Genomic DNA, 19,873 nt, shown 5'->3' with positions numbered 1-19,873 from the left:
ATATTCAAGTATGATTCTACTCCTACTAGCACATATGAACCAAGTCTTGGGACTGAATCTGCCTTGGGCCTGCTAAGTATCATGCGAGTATCATTCCTGCATGACTCTAATAGTAGGTAGGAATTGCACTTGCTATGTGTGCAAGTACGCTGTAAGTAGAAATAAAGTAGTTCATGAAAACACAAATAATTTTTTAATACTATGTTTCAACATATTTTAAAAACATATATATTGATGAACTATGGAAGAATAGTCATACTGTAAAGTTAATAGGAAACCGGCTGTTTCTTACGATAAAGTCCACACACTTCAGGTAACATAAACAAATCTTCCTAATTCTGAGCCCGGTCTAGTGAATAACTTTCCTAATGCCCAAGGGGGACTAAACACAATGAGTTAATTTATATGATCTAATGAATGATTAACCATGAAATCTTTTACCTGAAAAACACCTTTTTATTAGAATGCTAATTTAATTAATAGAATTTTGCTGTTGAGAGTAGTATAAATAGGATATATTTGTACTCCGATGCATGTTATTCCATGGACATTAATTATAACATTGTGATATTCCCTCTCCTGTTCTGAACATCCAGTAAGACCTGTACTACTAAATCATACTTAATAGGAGTGTGATGGTTGTTGCTTAGGCAACAGAATGAATAAATGCAGGTCAGAATGTGCTTCCAGAAAAACAAAAGCAGGAATATGATAGAGAATGAAAAAGAAATATGTCTAATTGACTTTTTACTGCATTGAAGTATTGGGGTTCTTCAATGTAAACTAGCTAACCTACCTGAAACACTTAATTTAGTAAGATTATAAAACATAGCTTAATATGTAAACCACTTTAATAAAGGTAAAGCAGTTCTTTCATATTAAGGAAGACTACAACACATTTAAGTTTGGAGTAATCTGAATTTTTGTCTTAGCATAGCAGGTCTTTCTTTCATTTTCCTATATACTTTCCAAGTTTAATTTTCTCTTTAACATTTTGGCTAGAATGGAAAATATTTTTAAAAACACTCATTTAAATTTTCAGGAGAGCCTGTCCTTACATAATGCTGATATATTCAAAACAATAATATAAAAAGAAATTTGTGTTTTCTGATCATTCTTGTTTCCAATAAGATATGGGAACTATTCACTTTCTGGTACAAACAAAAACTGAAATCTGTAGCAGCATGATGAACAGTGTGAAATCAATAAATTAGGAATTATTAAATTACTGAAATTTTTTTTTTTTATTATGAGGCAATTTTCCAGCTTTTTGCTTAATCACTGGATTTAAGAGTCTAATCTTCCATTCACATATGCATACTACCCCAACTAACATTACGAGTAATTATGTATTTTACCTACAATATATATTTAAAAACAAACCACTTCAGAGAAGGCTTAAATTAAAATGAAATTACATTAAAACATTAGCTAACACACAAGTATGCAGGCATAAGTTAATCTGCCTGATACCTGAAAACTTTGATTTGCATATTGAATAAGAGAATCTCGTATATAATTTGTATGTTTACGTAAGTATACTAATAAGAGATGTAGGAAATGAAAGTCTTATAAATTCCCCCTGAGTGTGGTTCAGGCCCCTCCAGAGCCAGGGGACGACTGGAAAACCCTCCGGGGTAGTTTTTTTGGCTCGTCTGGAGCTCATCAGTTACCTGTGGTAGGTGCATCCCTCGGCATTTGTTATGCCACCTACAGCCTCTTGTGAACAATTTCCTTCTGTAATCTCTTTAATACTAAATGATCGTCTACTTATGTAACTAAGACTACAACATATAGAAGAATATGTAGTTACATTTTGGGAAACTGTAGCTTGAAAGGTATTTTGGATTTTTTTTTTTACATTGCTAGGCTGACAGCACACCCTTGCAGCTTTGTTTTCAAGAATATTTAAAGGTAAAGATTCTCATGATTTTTACTGATATAAGCAAAAGATCACATGGCAGCCATGTACAAGCAGGAAGAAACCTCTACACTATTATAGTGTGGAAATGGCAGAGAACTGTGCCTTAATTTTCTAATCAGTAACCCAAAGGCTTATAATGATGTTGGCAAAAGAAGTTAAACAGGAAAAACACAACTCATGATGCTTTTATAGCCATAATCTTCATGCTGTTTCACTTCTGTTTCTTATATGCCAGGTGTAAGTTATGAAAAGTTAGAACTGTTCCAAGATATTCATGGTTACTAAAAATATCTTTAAAAAGGGCTGATTAATAATATTTTAAGCTCTGATACTTTATAAGAAATGTAGTAGGATTTTTGCAAGAGGTTCGAGTGATGGGAATACCGAAGCAGGTAAAAAAGTGATTATGTAAGAACCTTCCAAGTAAGCTTCTCCCTTTACTGTCAATATTCATTTCAATGGAAAGTTTGTGCGTGACAGGTCTCTGTTACTTTACACCACATGGCAATACTGTAAATCCTGAAGTACATAAAATTTTATTGCATTCATATGTTCCTGATAAATGCCTAGAGTTAAAACATGAAAATGGAACTATTCGAAGGAATGCATTACTTTTCCACACAGGGCATAAGTTTCAACAAGTGAATCCCATAGCCTGATTATCTAAGATGCAAAAACATTTAACTGAGACATCCAGAAGCACTTGCATAGAGACCACACTTCATTAAATAATTTTCTGTTATTAAAATACCTCTCAATGCAAAAATAGCATTGCATGTTATTTAATTATTATTACAATGATGTTAATGTTTAAAGAAAAGTAATAATGTGATGTATTGCAGATAGGGGTTTTTACAGCTTTTACATACTGTGAAAATCCTGCGATGGATTAAAAGAACTGTGCATTTTTCTTTTTTAATCTCAAGATTGATGAGGGGGAGAAAGAACCTTAATATTCAGTTTTTCTTTTACCATATTTCTGGCTAGAATATTTTGTAATGTGTACAGCTTGGAAGTTTACACAAGGACAGCTTATATATTAATTTAGCTAGACATAGAAAAGTGAAACACTAAACAGATTTTCTTAGTGCAATGCAGAATAGCTCTAAGGTTTTTATGAGCACAGAAGAGACAGACAAAAAAGGCAGCTACAGTGTATATACAGAGCTATGCACGGAAGATTTCTTACCATAAATTGCACATTGTCAAATCCATTAGCCAGCAAGTGGTTTTCATACTGAGGTAGCCCAATATTTTCCAACCATTGTCCCACTGTCTGGACAGGGCATCGGGGTCCTGTAGGAGGGTGAAGAGGGAGGCGTTTAAGCAACGAATAACCATCCACTGGATAATAGCGGTAGTCCTGGGCTGAGAGGTGGCATTGCCACATCGTGTTCCTGGGAAAGTTGGTATCAAAGGAGCCCGCCAGCTTGACAGATTAATGTTTTCAGCAAGCAGAAAAGTCAGAAGTAAAACATAGTTTACAGGGCAGTATATAGCATAAGATCTGATCCTAGCTCTACATTTCTTAGTTATTAATCTTTACTACAGACCAGTACGTCATACAGTAGGGAAAAAAAAAAAAGCAAGCATATCAAGCTGTCAGCTAAGCTGTTCTCCGTTATATGTGATTGTTGGAATACTCCACAATGAGCAATGCACTGCCAGCAGCAAGAATTCTTTTTATCAAGTACTCCTACACTCATCAGTATGCAGCTCCATGCTTCTTGCTCCCCCTCGCTCGCTCCCCTTCATTACCCAGCCTAGGCTACACCTCGCATTTTCAATAATAGCCATCAGATAAGGCAGATTTTTTTTTTGTCTGCAAGCTGTAAGCCTGCTGCTGCTGCCTCCTCCTACACACCCATCCAAGCGTCAATCTTGAATGATGAGAGCAGTCAAAACAAATGCAGAAAATAGCAAGATTCAAAAGCAACCTAGAGCACTTAAATCTGAATAGAATCTTCATACCGGTTACGCTTTACATATCTGTTTGTTGTAGATTTTTACGTTTCACAAGACATTAAGAAATGCAATACATAAACCGTAGCCTATGGTGTGGTTTGCTGTGCCTTCCCCTTTCCCCTTTTAAAACAAGATAGGTAGTGGTCTGCATCTCTGCTTATATAATAGCAAAAGCCTTTAATGAATCGATAATGAATACGTTTCACAGTTTCTCTCCTGTAGTACAGCAAAAGACATAAACGGCACAACAATTTTAGTCAAAGTAATTAGATTATCTGCATGATTTCTTCAACCGTAAAATATTATAAGACACAAGAAAACCTTCATGCCAACATATAATAATTCAACTTGAAAAGGTCACCATTTCAAATGAATAATTAAAAGAATATTTTTACTAAGTAAAATTTCAAGTTTATGTCCTTTTCTTACAAAAATGTGAATGATAGCAGGCAGACATGTAAGATTTGCATTATTTCTAGAGAGGATGCATGTTTTATCAACTGTAACTGGAAAAAAATTAATAAAAGATGATGAATTTAAAATGAAAGCAAAGTTCATTTTCTGCACAAGAAACCAAATACCTCACGATGTATTTTCCATCCATGTTCCATTTTTGAGACAGTTTCTCTCAAGATGGAAGGAAATATTTAACACCTTTGTTCTGAGAGGAATGTTTACTAAACTTTTACTTTTCATAACAGGATCAAAGGACTTAGTAAAAAAAGGCAGAAAATGGTATATTCAGGGTACAATTGTAAGAAGAATCCTGTCCAGTAGAACTTCATTTATTGAACACATTAATTACTTTTCTTTGTTTTTCTTGTCCATTGTGAATCCCAAGCAATGACCGTCTCTAAGGAGGAATTTAATTGCAGGCATAAGGAAATTACAGATATCTGTCAAGGGCATCATCTGGGATTGATGATACTATGGCAGAAAACTGTTTCATAGAAATCCAAACCTACAGTCTGACCAACACGTTATAACACAAAGTCTCTGCAAGTGATGTGCAGAGGCTCCCTGAGCAGTCGCAGAACAGGCTAAACTTAGCTGGACATTTAAAATCAAGAATATTATAAGAGTTTCAACTCCAACCTGACTAGTCCTTGGACTAAAACAGGATGACCTTTCACTCTGATATTGCTGCTTGGATTTGTGGAACAACTCATGCAAACTGAAGCCATAATGATTTTGTAGAATAATTTTAGTTGAGCCATAGAAGATCTTTCATAAGGTTGGAAAGCTGCCTAAGACAGGTTTGTAAGGAGATCTTGTATTACTCCAGGTCTTCTTACTGATTTGATACATTACTACCTGAAGTATGAAAGGTTCATTAGGTGTCTCAAAAAAGTACTGAAGGCTTATCAGGCACTGGTAAATCTGTAATTGCTGAAGAAACTTTTAGGAGTTTTCTCAAGTATTTAATAACAATAGCACGTGAATATATGCAATATAGAACATATTTTTGGTAAGAGTACACTGTGCACAAATAGCTTAATGTACTTCAAACAGATTAATGGATAATGCATTTTTTTTCTCAGAGAAAGTAGATATACCAAATTGTTGGGAATCTAGGTCTCATGGAAATACAAATGCATTTGTTCACACCTGTCTGTAAATCTTCCTTATTTTGCAGAGTTTTTTCTACTGTGAATCAATATCTTTGTACATAGATGGAGTATAATCCCTTCAGGGTTGTGCCCAGTTAGTAGCAAGGCTGTAAGGAGAAGGGTAGGCTATGTTGAGCTGAAATATACTGGACTTCCCTTGGGTGAGCAAAATTGAAAGGCTGGGCAAGCTCTTCAGAGAACAAACTGAGAAGAAAATTATCTTAAACAAGCTGAGAATTAAATCCTTGCTGAATTTTTCTTAGTTGACTGAGAAGTCATGAATTTCTTTGGAAAGCATTCCTGACTTTGTCTTCCCCTTTCCCCCATAAGCAGAAAAATTGATATTGGAAAGAGACCTAGTGAAGCATAATCCCGCTCTTTGAAAGGATTGTGCATGATTGGCTCCTGTATTTCCCATACATGCACAGACACAAATGTCTCTGCATCCTGCGTCCCCCACCAACAAAAATATTCTGCCCACAATAAGGCACAGCCAATAATCAATGTACCAGTTTCATGGTCGAACTGCTTCTTCCTTACCTTACTATAAACAGCATGGAAGTTATGCTGCCAGCGATGAGAAGTGCTTGGCTCAACGCCTAGCAACAGTGTAGGCAAAATTCAGCTTTTGAGTGGCTCCCCAGACACATTTCCTCATGTAGCTGTTGGTACTGTGTCTAACTCTCTCCACGGCCCCAGTACTGGATGAGTATAGCACTGCTGGTCCCACTGCGCACTCTCCTCCAACTCTGTCCTCTGCTGGTATAACTACAGGTCTGGACCCATCAACACAACATAAGGTTGCTCAGCAAGGGGAAAGAAAATAAGCAGAAACACAGCCAGCTTGCCGCCTTGTCCTCATCCCTGACTATCGCCTCGTTGCTAAAGTATCCCGTTATCTGCAAGACTTTTTCCCTCTCTCTTCTGCCAAAGATAGTACTAAGGCAAAGGCAAAGGCAGGCACAGAGCAGAGGCAGGAACGCGGGGATTAGGGTCAAGTCTTTCGTTACGGGAACGTGCAGCTCTTTAGATCTCCCTGTTCTTTGGCAGCCCAAGAGACTTATCTTGGGGGGGCTGCTTGGACAGTTTTTCTGAGCCAGTGCAAGTGGAACCTGGAGCAGGTGTTACTGCTTTGAAACTAGAAGGCTCTCTCTTCATTTTGCGAGTCTGTGATTCAGTGCCAGCCCCACCAGTGTGCCGCTGCAGGCAGTGCCTGCTTTGTCTGTGCCTAAAGCTGGTCCTGATACTGAAAAACGCCAGGCAGACTGTATGAGATGGTCTCACCTGCAACACATTTACATACTACTGTGTCTTCCTACGATTTCAAAGAACATAAATCCCATGAAAATCCTTCTGTGATACCACAATCAAAAAAGATGTACCTATTCCTGCATGGGAAAACTGACGCATAAGTCTCTTACAGGGATAGCAATACTTGGTTCTTTCTTCTCCAAGGCAATAGAAGAAGCACATTGAAGTGATGTCTGCAAGAAAGATGCCATCTGGTATGCTATACGATAATTTCTACAAGACGTCTCATTCCCAATGAGACTCAGAATATCTTTATTATGGGCCTTGGAATTGACTGAATCTGTGATATCAAAGAGCACATGGTTTCAAACATGTTGTAAGGCAGATTTGCTCTAAATGCAAAGGAATTTAAGGTGTCCTCTATTTTATTGTCTCTACTGTTGACAATGTGGATTTTTCTTTCTTGATTTTTCTTTCTTTATTTTTTGACTGAGGAAAAGAAAGAAATGTAGTGATTATTTGTAGAGAAGGTACTCCCCAGTCATCATGAATAGATTATTATAAACCTTTTTCTTAGGTAGGTCAATACCTGTCAAACATTGGTAAACACTTTTGGTGTTAAGCAATCAAAAACTGGAGAATTTTAGGAGCTACTGACCAAGAAATTTCTGGGTGGAGACTATACCAAAATATGACAGGATGAATTGTTTAAGTTGGCAGCCAGTTTAGCAGAGCTGGAGAAGAAATTGGTGCTAGAGTAAGTACTGTAACCTTTTTTTTTTTTTTTAATTAAAGCTTTCAGCCTTATCCAGCACTAAATGGGATATAAATGGGATATCATTTTCCTTTTTGTATTTATGATTTCAGCCAGATAAAAAAGTTATCTCTTGACAGTGCGACAGAACTTGTGCTCCAGCAGAGTTAGTGTGACAGGGTGTTCTAGTGAATAAACTAATCTAACAACACGTATTCCTGGAGAGGAGATAAGAATAGCTAGGAACAGGATGTTGTACAAGAAAAACTATGCCTAACATCCAGCAGACCAATATAATTAAAGAAAGTTTATTATGGGAGAAGTACAGTAGGTTCCAAGAAGTGTATGCAAGGTTCTGCTTTATCTTATGCATTTCAGTTAGGCTACTCAAAATGCTTAGATTTTAAATTATTTTTTCCATAAAACTCTGAAAAACCTGGATGCCTTACATAAAATCTAACTTCTGTCAACAGCCTAGCTATTTGGATGATGATGCCACTTTAGATGATCGTGACTGGTGATGCTGAGTATTTTCCTGAAAGTACTTTTCGAGACATTTTTCATGGCATATACAGAAACAAAACAAAATCAATAGAAACAGCTTGAATTTAAATAACACTATCTAGTAACTATAATCTAAAGGTTACATTCCATTGCTTATGTGTGGCTCATAACGCGCAAAAATAATTCTCAGACCACAGCTAATGCAAGCTAATGGAACAACCCTCATTGACTAGGAAAATCATCCTCACAGTCCTTTTCTGAATTTTATACCAATATTTATTATAACTCTACATTACCACTATGTAAGTACAATAACTGTACTTATAATAACTCTAACTACAAAGTCAGTAAAGATAATTCATTTTACTTGACGGATGATTTGTCAACAGTGAACTGTACTTTGTGAACCCCACTGGCCTTTCTACGAGTTTGTGTTTCTGACTGGTGATGTATTATTTACCCAGGAATAGCTCGGTCGAAGCACTCCACTCCATCATCAAACATATATTTATTACAGACACTTCAAAGTTAGGGTATTTTTCATGTTCAGTTGATTGCTTTGGCAACTTTGATTTAGCCTGCTTCAGAACCCATTCTGTACAGTGAATGAGGGACAGATCTTACTGGAAAATTAAAAGAGCTGTTTTCTAGAGTATGGCCACTAGACTAGGACTCAGGGCACCTTGTTCTATTCAAGACTGCCATGACTATGGTGCTGAGCAATATATATATGGTATATGGTAACATATCACCATACGGCAAGATTGCATGAGATACAGTTAGTCTTTCTGATTTTATATTTTAAATGAATAAATTTAGGGGATAATTTCTTTCTAAAGACAACAGGAAAATCAAACTCTATTATATAGCATTGCAATAGCCAGGACTTAGTGTCAGATTTATATCCTTGTCCTACAGAACGGAAATACAAGATGCAACCTACTGAATTGCAAGAATTAGTTAAGAACAGACAAATGTTTCACTGTAAGACCACAGGATCAGCTGCATTGGATCATACCACAGCTTCATCTACCTTCATCTACTATTAGATGCCTACAGAAGAGCATAAGAATAAGATGGACACGCAGTGATCCTTTCCTAGCGTTTTCCCAGTTTCCAGCAATTTGCAGCAAAATGCTTTCCTGAAAGGGAAATGGTGTCTACGCTTAATAGTCCTTCATGGATTTTTCTGCCTGTTTGGTGGTTGATGGAATACGCTGGGAGAAAAAGGTTTGCAGGGAGAGCTGGATTCATCTTCCACCCTCCCTCTGTAACTCTGTTCCATGGGAAAAGGAGGGAATGTCTCTCTGCATTTTGGATGCACCACAAGGGTAATAGGTTACTGTAACCTTGTATTGCACTTAGGAAAGATATAGTTAAGATTCAATTAGAATTCAGCAGCTTTTTTTCCTCTCTTCATGAGCACTGGAGGAGCTTCTACTGCTGGAGGCAGTGTTGAGCAGGTGATATGAATCCAAATCTCAGTGGATCCCCTCTACACTATGAAATAATTCTATCTAACACAAATTCCTTTGGTAGGGCAAAGAGCTTTCAGCTGCCTGGCATTTTTTCAGGAATCATATTCACATCCAAAGGGTAAATGTGTACATCCTTATTCTGGCTTCAATGAAAGTTAATAACATTTTCTGAAAAAGGGGGTTAGTTTCTTAGAGCAATTTTTGTGCTTGCCTCAGGAACTTTTACAGGGTAATAGTAACACTACATTCACCACCTATGAGTAATCATTTTCACTGTTTTCGTCTTTCAAGAAAAAAAAACCTTGAAAATTTACATGAGACCATGACCAATCAAAATATTTTATTTAATTCAGTAAAGATTTTAGACTACTGTTAAAAACTAGTATACTAAGTGTGTATATATATACATGTATACTCACAGTCTTACTAAAAATACTATGCAAGCCCAACCCTTTATGCTATAATTCCTGGCATCATAAAAACAAATTTACGTAATTTCAATTTTGAGCAAATCTTTGTACAGCTCTGTGCTAAGCAACACTGGACTAGCAAACAAGCAGAACTGGGTAACAGAGAAAAATTTGAAGAAACTGTTCAAAAAAGGTTTGAAGGAACACTGACTGCACAGACCTTTCTCAAGAAGTTAAATACAGCCATTAAAAAATGGTAACCGTAATTTCATAGATTTGGTAACTGCTGCAAGGTCCTGTGAAGAGCTGTGGAAATGAGATGCCTGTACTGACACGGCAGTAAACTATCTTATCTTTGAAATTAGGAATCTTGAAAGTACACATGATGGAAGGTTAAGGATTTCTCCTGGCGTTATTTTACAAATCAGATTCAACCTGAGACAGTGCGGCACTTTGTCTTCTGTTTTCTTTTGCCTAGTTGGGCTCAGAGGCTCCCCTGCCTCCAGTGCACCAGATTTTAGAGTGAACTCCTCCTTTGAACAGCTGATCAGGTGAATTCCCTTCTCTCCTTCCTGTTCTTTCTAGCTCCATTTTATAATTCCTTTTCTACACTCCCTGATTATCTCATTTCTACTTATTCTCCTTGTAATTTAGGATCACTTGCTCTTTTGTCATCCTTCATCTGCAGCTACAACAATCTGTTGTTTTGTTTCACATCTGCCTTTTCCCTTTTACTTATTTTTTTTCTCCCACTTCCCCTTACAAGACTTTTAAAACAGGAAAAAATGTTCATTTTAAAATTAAATTACTTATCTAAGATTAAATTACCCCCTGAGATTTGTCTAGAGTTGACACTAGGTTGGATTTAGGTATTTGAGGTAATCCTATCTTAACATCAGCACTTTTATAGATTAGATACAGGGCAATATCTGCTACTTGCATTAGCTCTTCAATGTTAACCAGCAGCTAATTGTAAAGATGATACTCTAAATCCATACTGGAAAAAGTGGGTTTAAATGGGAGCAAAGGTAACTTGAAGCTTTTTACTAAAAAAATAACGCTGAACTACCTCTCACCTGCTTCTTTCCTAAAACATTCAAAACCTCAGAAAATAATAATATATAAATCAGATACCACTCACCCCATTTCACTGATAAGACAAAATGATAATAATGAATAAACCCCAGAGGTGTCAGAGCTCTGAGGGCACCCATGGGCCATGCTGTCCATGCTCAGCACCTCCCCAGGCCTTTTACCCACCCTGCCCAGGGCTCCATTTCAGCTTTATTACATAAAAACTCTATAACCACCTCCTGTAATATTTATCCCCTGCTAACACAGGCTCTGCAACACCAAAAGAAAACTGCGGCATCTTTCAATGAATAATAAAGACGTTACTTGAGTGGGTGGCATGCTGGCACAGCTCTGGCAACTCACTGGACCGTTTGCATATGGATGAGGTTTACATAAACGTGGATCGTCCTGTCTGCGAGAGCTCCCGCGCGCCGACTGCTCAACTCTCACTCTCCCACCTCCGGAGCAAGAACTCTCAACTGGCCTCCCCTACCCACAGACGGAGCCCAGGATCCCGTTCCAGGAATCGGTATTGGTGCCTACAGGCAGCGCAAATGCCTCTCGTGGCATCGTACTTGGTCCGGTATGGCTTTTTGGTTTAGAAATCGGGGTGATAGAAATGCAGCTCTCCAGACAAGTTTAATAAACCGTACTCCGGGCGTCATTCCTTCCATTCTTCCTTTGTCAAGGCTAATGGATCGCAGCAAGAGCTCAAGTGGTCCTACAGGTACGGGTTACCTGAAGATGTACTCGTCAGACTGGTTTTGCTAACGTTTTGTAACATGTTAACGATTATTTCCTATACCACAAACAAGATCAAAACTAGAGCTGGTTCAATAAACCAAACCAACACCAAGAGTTATTCTCCTAAATCCTGGTCTAGAGCTGTTTAGCTACATTCCTTGCTATTCGCTGTTTGAAAACTTTCATGAACATGGATTTTTGCTTGCATAAATTTGAGAAGAATGGCTGGTGCCTATATGAATGCCATATTCATACACAAATAGGGGCATTTGTGTGCTGACAAGATAATTTATTCTTTGGAATTACGCTCTATAAAACATTTCAAATAGCCTACCAGAAAACAGAAGTAGCAATAAGTAACTGAGATGGTCCATCACATCCCATAAATAGAAAAACAGTCAAATTGCAGAGTTCATAAAAAATATTTATCTAAACTCACACATGAAGTCATGAATAATAAATATACTTTAGAAATAGATACCACAACAATTCACAACTTTACACTAAATGCTATTATTAGCATTTAATTGAAAATTCATATTAGCAATCAATAATTTAACCTCAGCCATCTCAGATTTGTAATAAAGCAATAATCTAAAATAAAGAGCTAAAGGCAGTATTGGGTAAAAATAGAAAAGCGGTTTTGGGAAGTTCCTTGTATCATGGGTTATGAAGTAGGGGTGGTAAGTAGTAAATAGCAAAAAATTTTTGAAGGATTTGACGGCATTCAAATACAATATCTTCCTGATTATAGGGCAATTAAAGAAGAAAATACTGATTCTAGCGTTATGATCATGAACCCAGGTTAACAGTCTGGGTTAGAAAGCAAATGAATACACTTTAGTTAGTTCAATATTCTAAATTACTTCATTTTCTGTAGGTGGAACTAAAAGTAGAAACAATTTTGCGTGCTGTAAATTCTATAATAAGCCAAAGATTTTTAACTAGCATGTGATGTTCTTGTGACTACTAGAAATGTGAGTTCCCAAGGATTCATATCTATTTAAATCTAAAGACTACTAGATTAAGAAGGAAACATGAGTGAATCAAGTGAACTTTCAAAAAACTGTTATTAATTCAGTTTTAGTAGACTTAGATCTCTATATAATTTATGAAAGATAAACTTCATCACAGTCTCACTGGCCACAACATCTCTAATCCCTAACATATTTGTAAGAGTATTACCCCTATCATCTCACGCAAAAAACCACCAAAGATACTGAACAAAGAGATTTGCCCTCAGTAATCACTTTAAGGTTTTCATACAGTCTGTTTTAGAAGTTAGGAATATTCTGTTCTCTTTAAAGTATTTCCTGGCCACAGGTTGTGAAAGACTCATTTTTGATCAGATACTTTTAACTTCACTGAGGTGCTAATTCCTATTCTGCATACATTGTTAACCTGGTATTGAACTTAATTCTGCTTTAAGGAATAAATGCTGTTCAATTTAATGACATCAACTGAATTAAATATTAATATACATGGGTGTAAATGATTACATAGTTGCAAGGTTCGGATTAAACTGCAAGGAAAAAGCTGAACCTAAGGAAGTGACTTATAAAACTCTCAAGCAATCCAATCATTCTTTTCATGTCATTTATCACGGCTTGAAAAAAAATATCACTTAACCTCTGGAATTACAGTAGGATGACTATGAGAGCATTATGGAATGAGGGCACCGTTAGCTTCTCACTTTTTAGGCACCTCAACAAACACTCTGGCATTAACTTTGTGAAATCCAACCAAACTGTCCTCGTGGAGATGACATAGATTATTAGTACTCCCCTGGACTGTCGTGGTTCAGTGGAGAAACAGGTAAGACCTCAGTCCCACAGGAAATAACTTTGACAAATGTTTTAATCTATTTTTTTTCACGTTCTGAAGTCTGCAATCTACCTTTGTTGATCCTTTTATCTCTTATCTAGATGGGCATAGCTCAGCAATATTCAACCCCATGGTGCAAAAAGATACAGTATGTACAGCTCAGTGACTTCAGGGACGGGTCTAACCGAGGGGACAATTGACCAGGAAGAGGAGATGGCAGCATTATCATCCCCAGAGATGTTTTCAAATCCACTTAAGAATTAGGGACCCATTTACTACCAATAGAATTCAGGAGGTAATGCGAGTAATGTTGTTTTGAAGCAACTTTCACAGCCAATTACTGGGTTTTTTTGTATCAGTGCAATTTTGTAGGGCTAGGCCATAGACAGGTATATCCAAACTTTTAAAGTGAGAATATCTTTTATTCACTTAATTTGATTTTCTGTAATGTATAAGGTTCTTCTTAGCATTGTCCCCAAACATGCTTATGCATCATACTACTTCACTCTCCATTTTACTATTAGTTGTCAGTATTTCTGAGCTTCATGCCCTTGGAAGTAAATGAAAATCTGATTTTCTGAGTTTTGCGGTCTGTGTATTCATACCATTTTGCACTGTGTCTCAAAACAAATATTATGCGTGTATATGAATATGGTATAGCTCTACCTCATGCCTTATGTATGTAATGTACTTATTAACATGCATATCTTCTTTATAATTCAATATTATTTAATATAACTCAAAATTATTTAATTTGAGAATATTTTAAAAATACTCAAACAAGGCTCTAAGAACAGTGGCAAGTACACTATTTGAATTTTCAGAGATTTGAGTAGTATATTCAAACTGCACATAAATTGTTCATGTCTGTGGTCAGATAGACTTCTATTCTAACCATATTTAACAGTGGAATGTAAGGATCAGATATTAGGTTAAAAACAAAATGAGAGAAGAGATGATAGGGATTTGGTTTACATTACTACTCTTTCTCAGATTAAGTCTACAAAATAGAAAACAAGTATCTTTAGGTCTGACAAACGTTTTACTATATGCTCTCCAAGGAAGAATACATATTTTGCATTAATTCTGTGAAAAAAAAATACAGTTTGGTTACTCAGAAATAACAGTACAGCTGATCAGACTGCAAAGGTTTGAACTTTTTCTAAAGGAGAAAACATCAGTACTGGAACGGGGTCTGAATCTCCTATGCTATTTCACTAAAACATTACATCTGATGTGGGGAAAAACCCTCTGAAAAGTCTCAGTATCTTAAGTCAGTCAAAATTATGTATTAATCCTCCAATTAAAAGAGAGTTTGTAGAAGATTCCTTTGCTCAAGCAGTCCTATTGCAGAGTATCTAAATTTAGCATGACAAGATCCGATGGTCACAAGCAGACTACAAACAAAATTGAGAAGAATTAAGCTATACATTTACTCACTGACAAATGTCAATATTTATGATATTACAGTTCCATTTTCTTAAGTTTCTCTGTTTGCTGTCAATCTTCACTATTCCTTCTAGAAGACATATGCCAGAAATCATTTATTCAAGTCTGTGACTATAACGATTGAATTGCTTTGCAAACAGTTTTGGAAAAAGAAGCCTGACATTGAGCACAAAAAGCATGGACAGAGATAAAAGGTATATGTTGATAGGCACTTATAGAGAGAGTGGAAATGTAAAAAAAAAAAGCATCAGAGTTAGAGACTACATGCATAAATATGGTCTGATGACTTACATTTTTACTGTATTTTCAGTTTAGCCTGTGTCTTCATTTGTAGTAGGCTGTTTCAAAACCAGCTCTGATTAATTGGTGTATGAAGAGCATATAGCTGAATATTACGTTTATGAGACTACAGGGTAAAACTGCCAATATAATAGGAATACATCAATAACAGAAAATAAAAGAAACGCTTGCAGCTTTTTGCATCTAACTCCCATTGCATTTATTATAAAACATAGCTAAAAGCTCTACAATTATCCTGCAGTTTGCCCAGTCTTCTGTAAAGTTTGTCTGGGGATTCAATGGATCATTAAAACAGATGCATCTTTATCTCTTGTTTAGGTTTTTACAATGTAGAAGTCAACAAAACATTAATCCAATTATTTGTTATTTCATCTGTAGAATTTATGTGATCTTTGGGTAAGTTCAGCGGCATGCAATGCATTATGACTATCATGTCCTCAGTAAATAAATGCCCCAAATATTTCTTCTATATATTTTACAGCTATAAGGCTTCTGTTCTCCAATACTTTATAATCTAGTCTATTACATACCCTTAAATCACCATTCAAATACTTTGAAATGCAGAGATTTGTAAAAGAAGTATGAAGGTTGGTATGAATAATGCATTAATTGAAATGAATGTGGGAAAGCACCAGAAGAAACAGTACTACGAAGGGTTACAGGTGTGGTCTGTATTGACAACCAAGGACACAGCTGACAGTAGTAAAACACTAAGGAGTGTATTACTGTCAAGACAAGGAGTGTGCTCTGATAAAACAGCAGCACAGATGATTTATCAGCAGAAGACCCTATGCTACATAGGAGGACAGCAACAACATTACAGCACATTGCACGTGATGTTCATCTTCGTGTTATTCCAAAAGGAAGACAGACTCTAGCCTTAAAATATCCGAGAAAAAGAAGCAAAACCAATGAGCACCACTGAAGTAAACAAAATTTTGGATCAAAAGGACCGTACCACAGCAACTGTTGACTCCTAAAGATTTATCCAAAACCCAGTTTGCTATTGCTAATCAAAAGGAACCCAACAGATGCAATGAGGCCAGCCTTCCATGGCACACACAAGTGACCATGGACAGGCAACCTGGACACACACACGTGCACACCTTGATGCTTTTGAATATTGAGTGTGAGACTGAGTGACATTCGTAAGAGAACGCGAGTGACTAAACAGGTTTGCCTGAAACAAGAATCACCTTAGCCTTCTGTAACATTTCATATTGACTTTAGCTGCACGAATTCCCCCCAGCAGTTCTGCCATTGCAACTTAAAATTCCACATTCGCTTTGCAGTTGTTAATAATATACAAGGAAGCGCAGAATCATCCCCAAATGCGTGGCTCTGTTCCCTACAGTGCAGTCCTATAATTGATGGTAAAGAGTTCATAGACTTGCAGTTTAAAAATTTCAAACTGCATATGCATTTCCAATTGAGGAGGCATCAAACAGCACTGGGAGCAGAGACCAGCTGCTGGAGCTGTCTCCTCTCATCATGTCCCTCTTCTATCAGCTAGAGTCAGGTTCCCTCTGCCTTTTCTTTTTTTTTTCGTCTTTATGATGCGACAGATTATTTTGGTCTTTTTGCACAGCCTATCAGCTTCAAAGGGAAGGTGGAAGTTGGGAGGGAAGTGATGTTATCCTTATTTTACAGTCTGGTTGTTGTGGTTGGCTACTGCAAAATTAGAGTTGTGGGTTCGAAACTGTAAGCTTAAGATGTCTCCCACTTTGCGAGAGGGTGCATGGCTCATTTTATTAAAATCTATGAATTAAATCCACTTTATCAAAGTGCTTAGTTTAACCACACAGAGATTTAAAAGGGGAAGTAACTGCTGCAAAACAGACAGTAAATTACAATTAAGGTATATACTTTCAAGTATATAACTTACCACTGTGAAAACTGCCTTATGCCAACATGCCTACACATATCTAATTAAAATTCTGCCTTAATTAAGTACTTATATCTGTTTTCTGCCCTTGGAGGAGGGAGGATATTAACAGCTTTGGAGGAAGACCACTTCGCCAAAACTGCAACCATATGGCAGCAAACAGAAAAGGACCAGCCTAACAAGGTTTCATCTGCTGAAAGAAAGTTTGACTTCTGAGTGAAATTTTAGCTTTTATAGGCAGAATCATACTAGGGAAGATGAAGGCTTCATGTCTGAGTAGTGGCAGTGGAGCAGATGGAAGAAAGAGAAGAAACTGAGCGTGTAGCTTCTGGCAAAGTTCTGCGCAATTTCCATTACGTGTTGCAGCTGTACAGGGCATAACGGGAACTCTCCCTCCTCTCGTTCAGCTTTTCTGGCTGTGGCCCCACCTGATTCCATCTTTTCCTAGTCTGCTTTACTTGCCCAACCTTTGTGCTCAAAATCACGTCTCTCACAAATCTGAAGAGTAAAATTTCTTGCAATATTCCCCACACTGTGAAGGAGGAGTCATTGATGACAATAGCCTTGGTCATATCAGTAGAGAAGGCGAAATAAACAAAGAAAATAACTTTTGTATGATGACTGCCTACAACTTTCATCCTGATATGAAAGATCAGAAAAAATACACTACAAAATGCACTCTAATACAGTGTTCAATGACTACTATCATTCCCTGGCATTAAATATGTACTACATGAACTAGAAACATGCATCTGTAGTGGGCACACCCAGAAGCAATAAAGTCTTTCTTGCGGAAGAACTTGATGCAAACTGTAGTTGCAGGGTTTCTTCTGAACAGAGCACAACCCTCTGCAGCTCTGCTACTTTCAAATGAGATATGGTTCACGTGCAGTGAACTCAGGCATATCTGTCAGTGTCCCAGAGTCCTTCTGGTTTTAAAGTGGCTCTAGAAGAGCCAACTCATGGGTTTCTCTGAAGTTGTAGATGTGATAATACGTACTGCTAAAGTAAATATTTTAGAAAATTTGCTAGCTCTGTTCAAAGTGATTTTTTTAGTCTGGTATAATTCTGTTGCATACGCCTCTTCCAGTAACAAGCAGTATTAATCTTTGAAAGGCGCTCACTCAGGTAGCCTCAGTGAGCAAAGTTTGGAGCCTTGATATTGATGCTTAGATATAGATGCTGAATGTGATGCTAGGATTACCTCCAAGCATAAGGAAAAGCACTGTTCACAAAAGGGCAACAAATAAACTTTGTAAAAACTAAACTTGCTAAATGTACTACGAAATTTGCTTATTTCAGCTGTAAGAAAAAGGCTTGCCAGTATATTATGTTCAAAGCCAAAATTGTAGATCAAGAAACAGAAGATAATTCAGTAAATTGTACCCTGTATGCCTCTAGGTGGAACAATGAGGGCATTCGGGGGTAGGTACATGCTCAGCTGACCGGAGAAATCCTGACCACAGTGCACTTGTGTGCACACAGCAACTGGATAGTGCTTTTATGGATAGCATCCAAACAAAAGGATTCACGATGAGCAGAATTATAAAATCATAAATCACCCTCCATGTGCTAGAACATATTTGACAGAAGTGGTTCTCTCAAAAGCCCAGCAGAATCCTAAACTGACTGTAGTTTATTTTGATACAGAATGACCTTCAACAATTATTTTCCTTGTCATTATTTTCATTGCTCTAACTTGAAACAATTCTTGCTTTAATCATGATGATATGATATCCATTACCCATGTTAAAAAAAAAAAATTCTCTGAAGTAGATAATTTCTTGATTATTCCCTTTCAAGTGACTTGCAAATGTAAATAAACTCTGAATCACACACCTCCGAACAGCTACTGAACTCCAACTAACACAGAAATACTGCTATGCATGCCTTGAAAGGCTTTTTATTGTAGAAAAAATTGTTTATAATGAGGCAAAGAAAATATGAAATTGAAGTGTTTCTTCTTTTTGCTTTACCTTGTAGACAGGTTCCATCTAAATCATGTTATCACAGTGGTCACAGAATCATTACAAAATAGACTGAGGGACTGAAAACAGTGACCTAATCCGTTCAAATGTGTCCCCTCAAGGGACACAAGGTCAGCCAAGGTCAGTTATACCCCAACCATTTTTTAATTATTTTTTTTTTAATTCTGGCAAATATCCAGAAGTCTTTAAGACTCTGCTGAAGGTAACAGAGGTTATAATCTCCCTAATAATTTATTTGGATGCTTCACTACATTGTCTTTATAATTTTGTCCTGGGGAGAAGAGGATGAGATTCATTTCAGCTAGTTTTAGACAGCTACGTCTGAGGAGATCCTCTAGGCTCTCTTTATAGATACTTGTAGTGCCATTTCCCATGCTTCAGACATTTAGATATGATGAACAATACCGAAGAAGTGCTGGCTTATCTAACTCAGTATTAGTGGCTCAGACGTACTCAATGCAGCCTACACTGCAGAAGTCTGAATTTAGACATTAAGAATAAGATTCATCTGTCTGACCTACCATTATTTTCATCAAGCCCACGTTTCCTTAACTTGCTTACAAGAAAAATATGAGACAATGTCAAAACCTTAACTGAAGTCCAAATACTGGCCATCTACTGCTCCTTCCTTACCTACAAATTCTGCTATCTGCTCCCAGCAGGGAATTAGATTGCTTTGATAGGTTTGCTCTTGGCAAATCCATGTTGTCTCT

General features: G+C 37.0%; 1 protein-coding gene across 4 annotated transcripts in view; it reads right to left on the bottom strand.

Annotated features, from left to right (window-relative positions):
- The window catches only part of ANKS1B (ankyrin repeat and sterile alpha motif domain containing 1B), a 422,725-nt gene that overhangs the window by 189,789 nt on the left and 213,063 nt on the right, over positions 1-19,873 (bottom strand). For 2 of the 4 annotated variants that reach the window (XM_075058028.1, XM_075058030.1), the window contains exon 15: positions 3,114-3,220. In XM_075058028.1, the coding sequence (XP_074914129.1) occupies positions 3,114-3,220 (107 nt within the window). Of the gene's footprint in view, positions 1-3,113; positions 3,315-19,873 lie in introns of those variants that run through there. The other 2 variants (XM_075058031.1, XM_075058032.1) reach the window with 1 other exon arrangement.

The sequence above is a fragment of the Buteo buteo genome, chromosome 26, assembly GCF_964188355.1.
Source record: "Buteo buteo chromosome 26, bButBut1.hap1.1, whole genome shotgun sequence".
NCBI classification, from domain to species: Eukaryota; Metazoa; Chordata; class Aves; order Accipitriformes; family Accipitridae; genus Buteo; species Buteo buteo.
The sequence above is the reverse complement of the archived record's forward strand: the minus strand, read 5'-3'. Positions and strand labels throughout refer to the sequence as shown.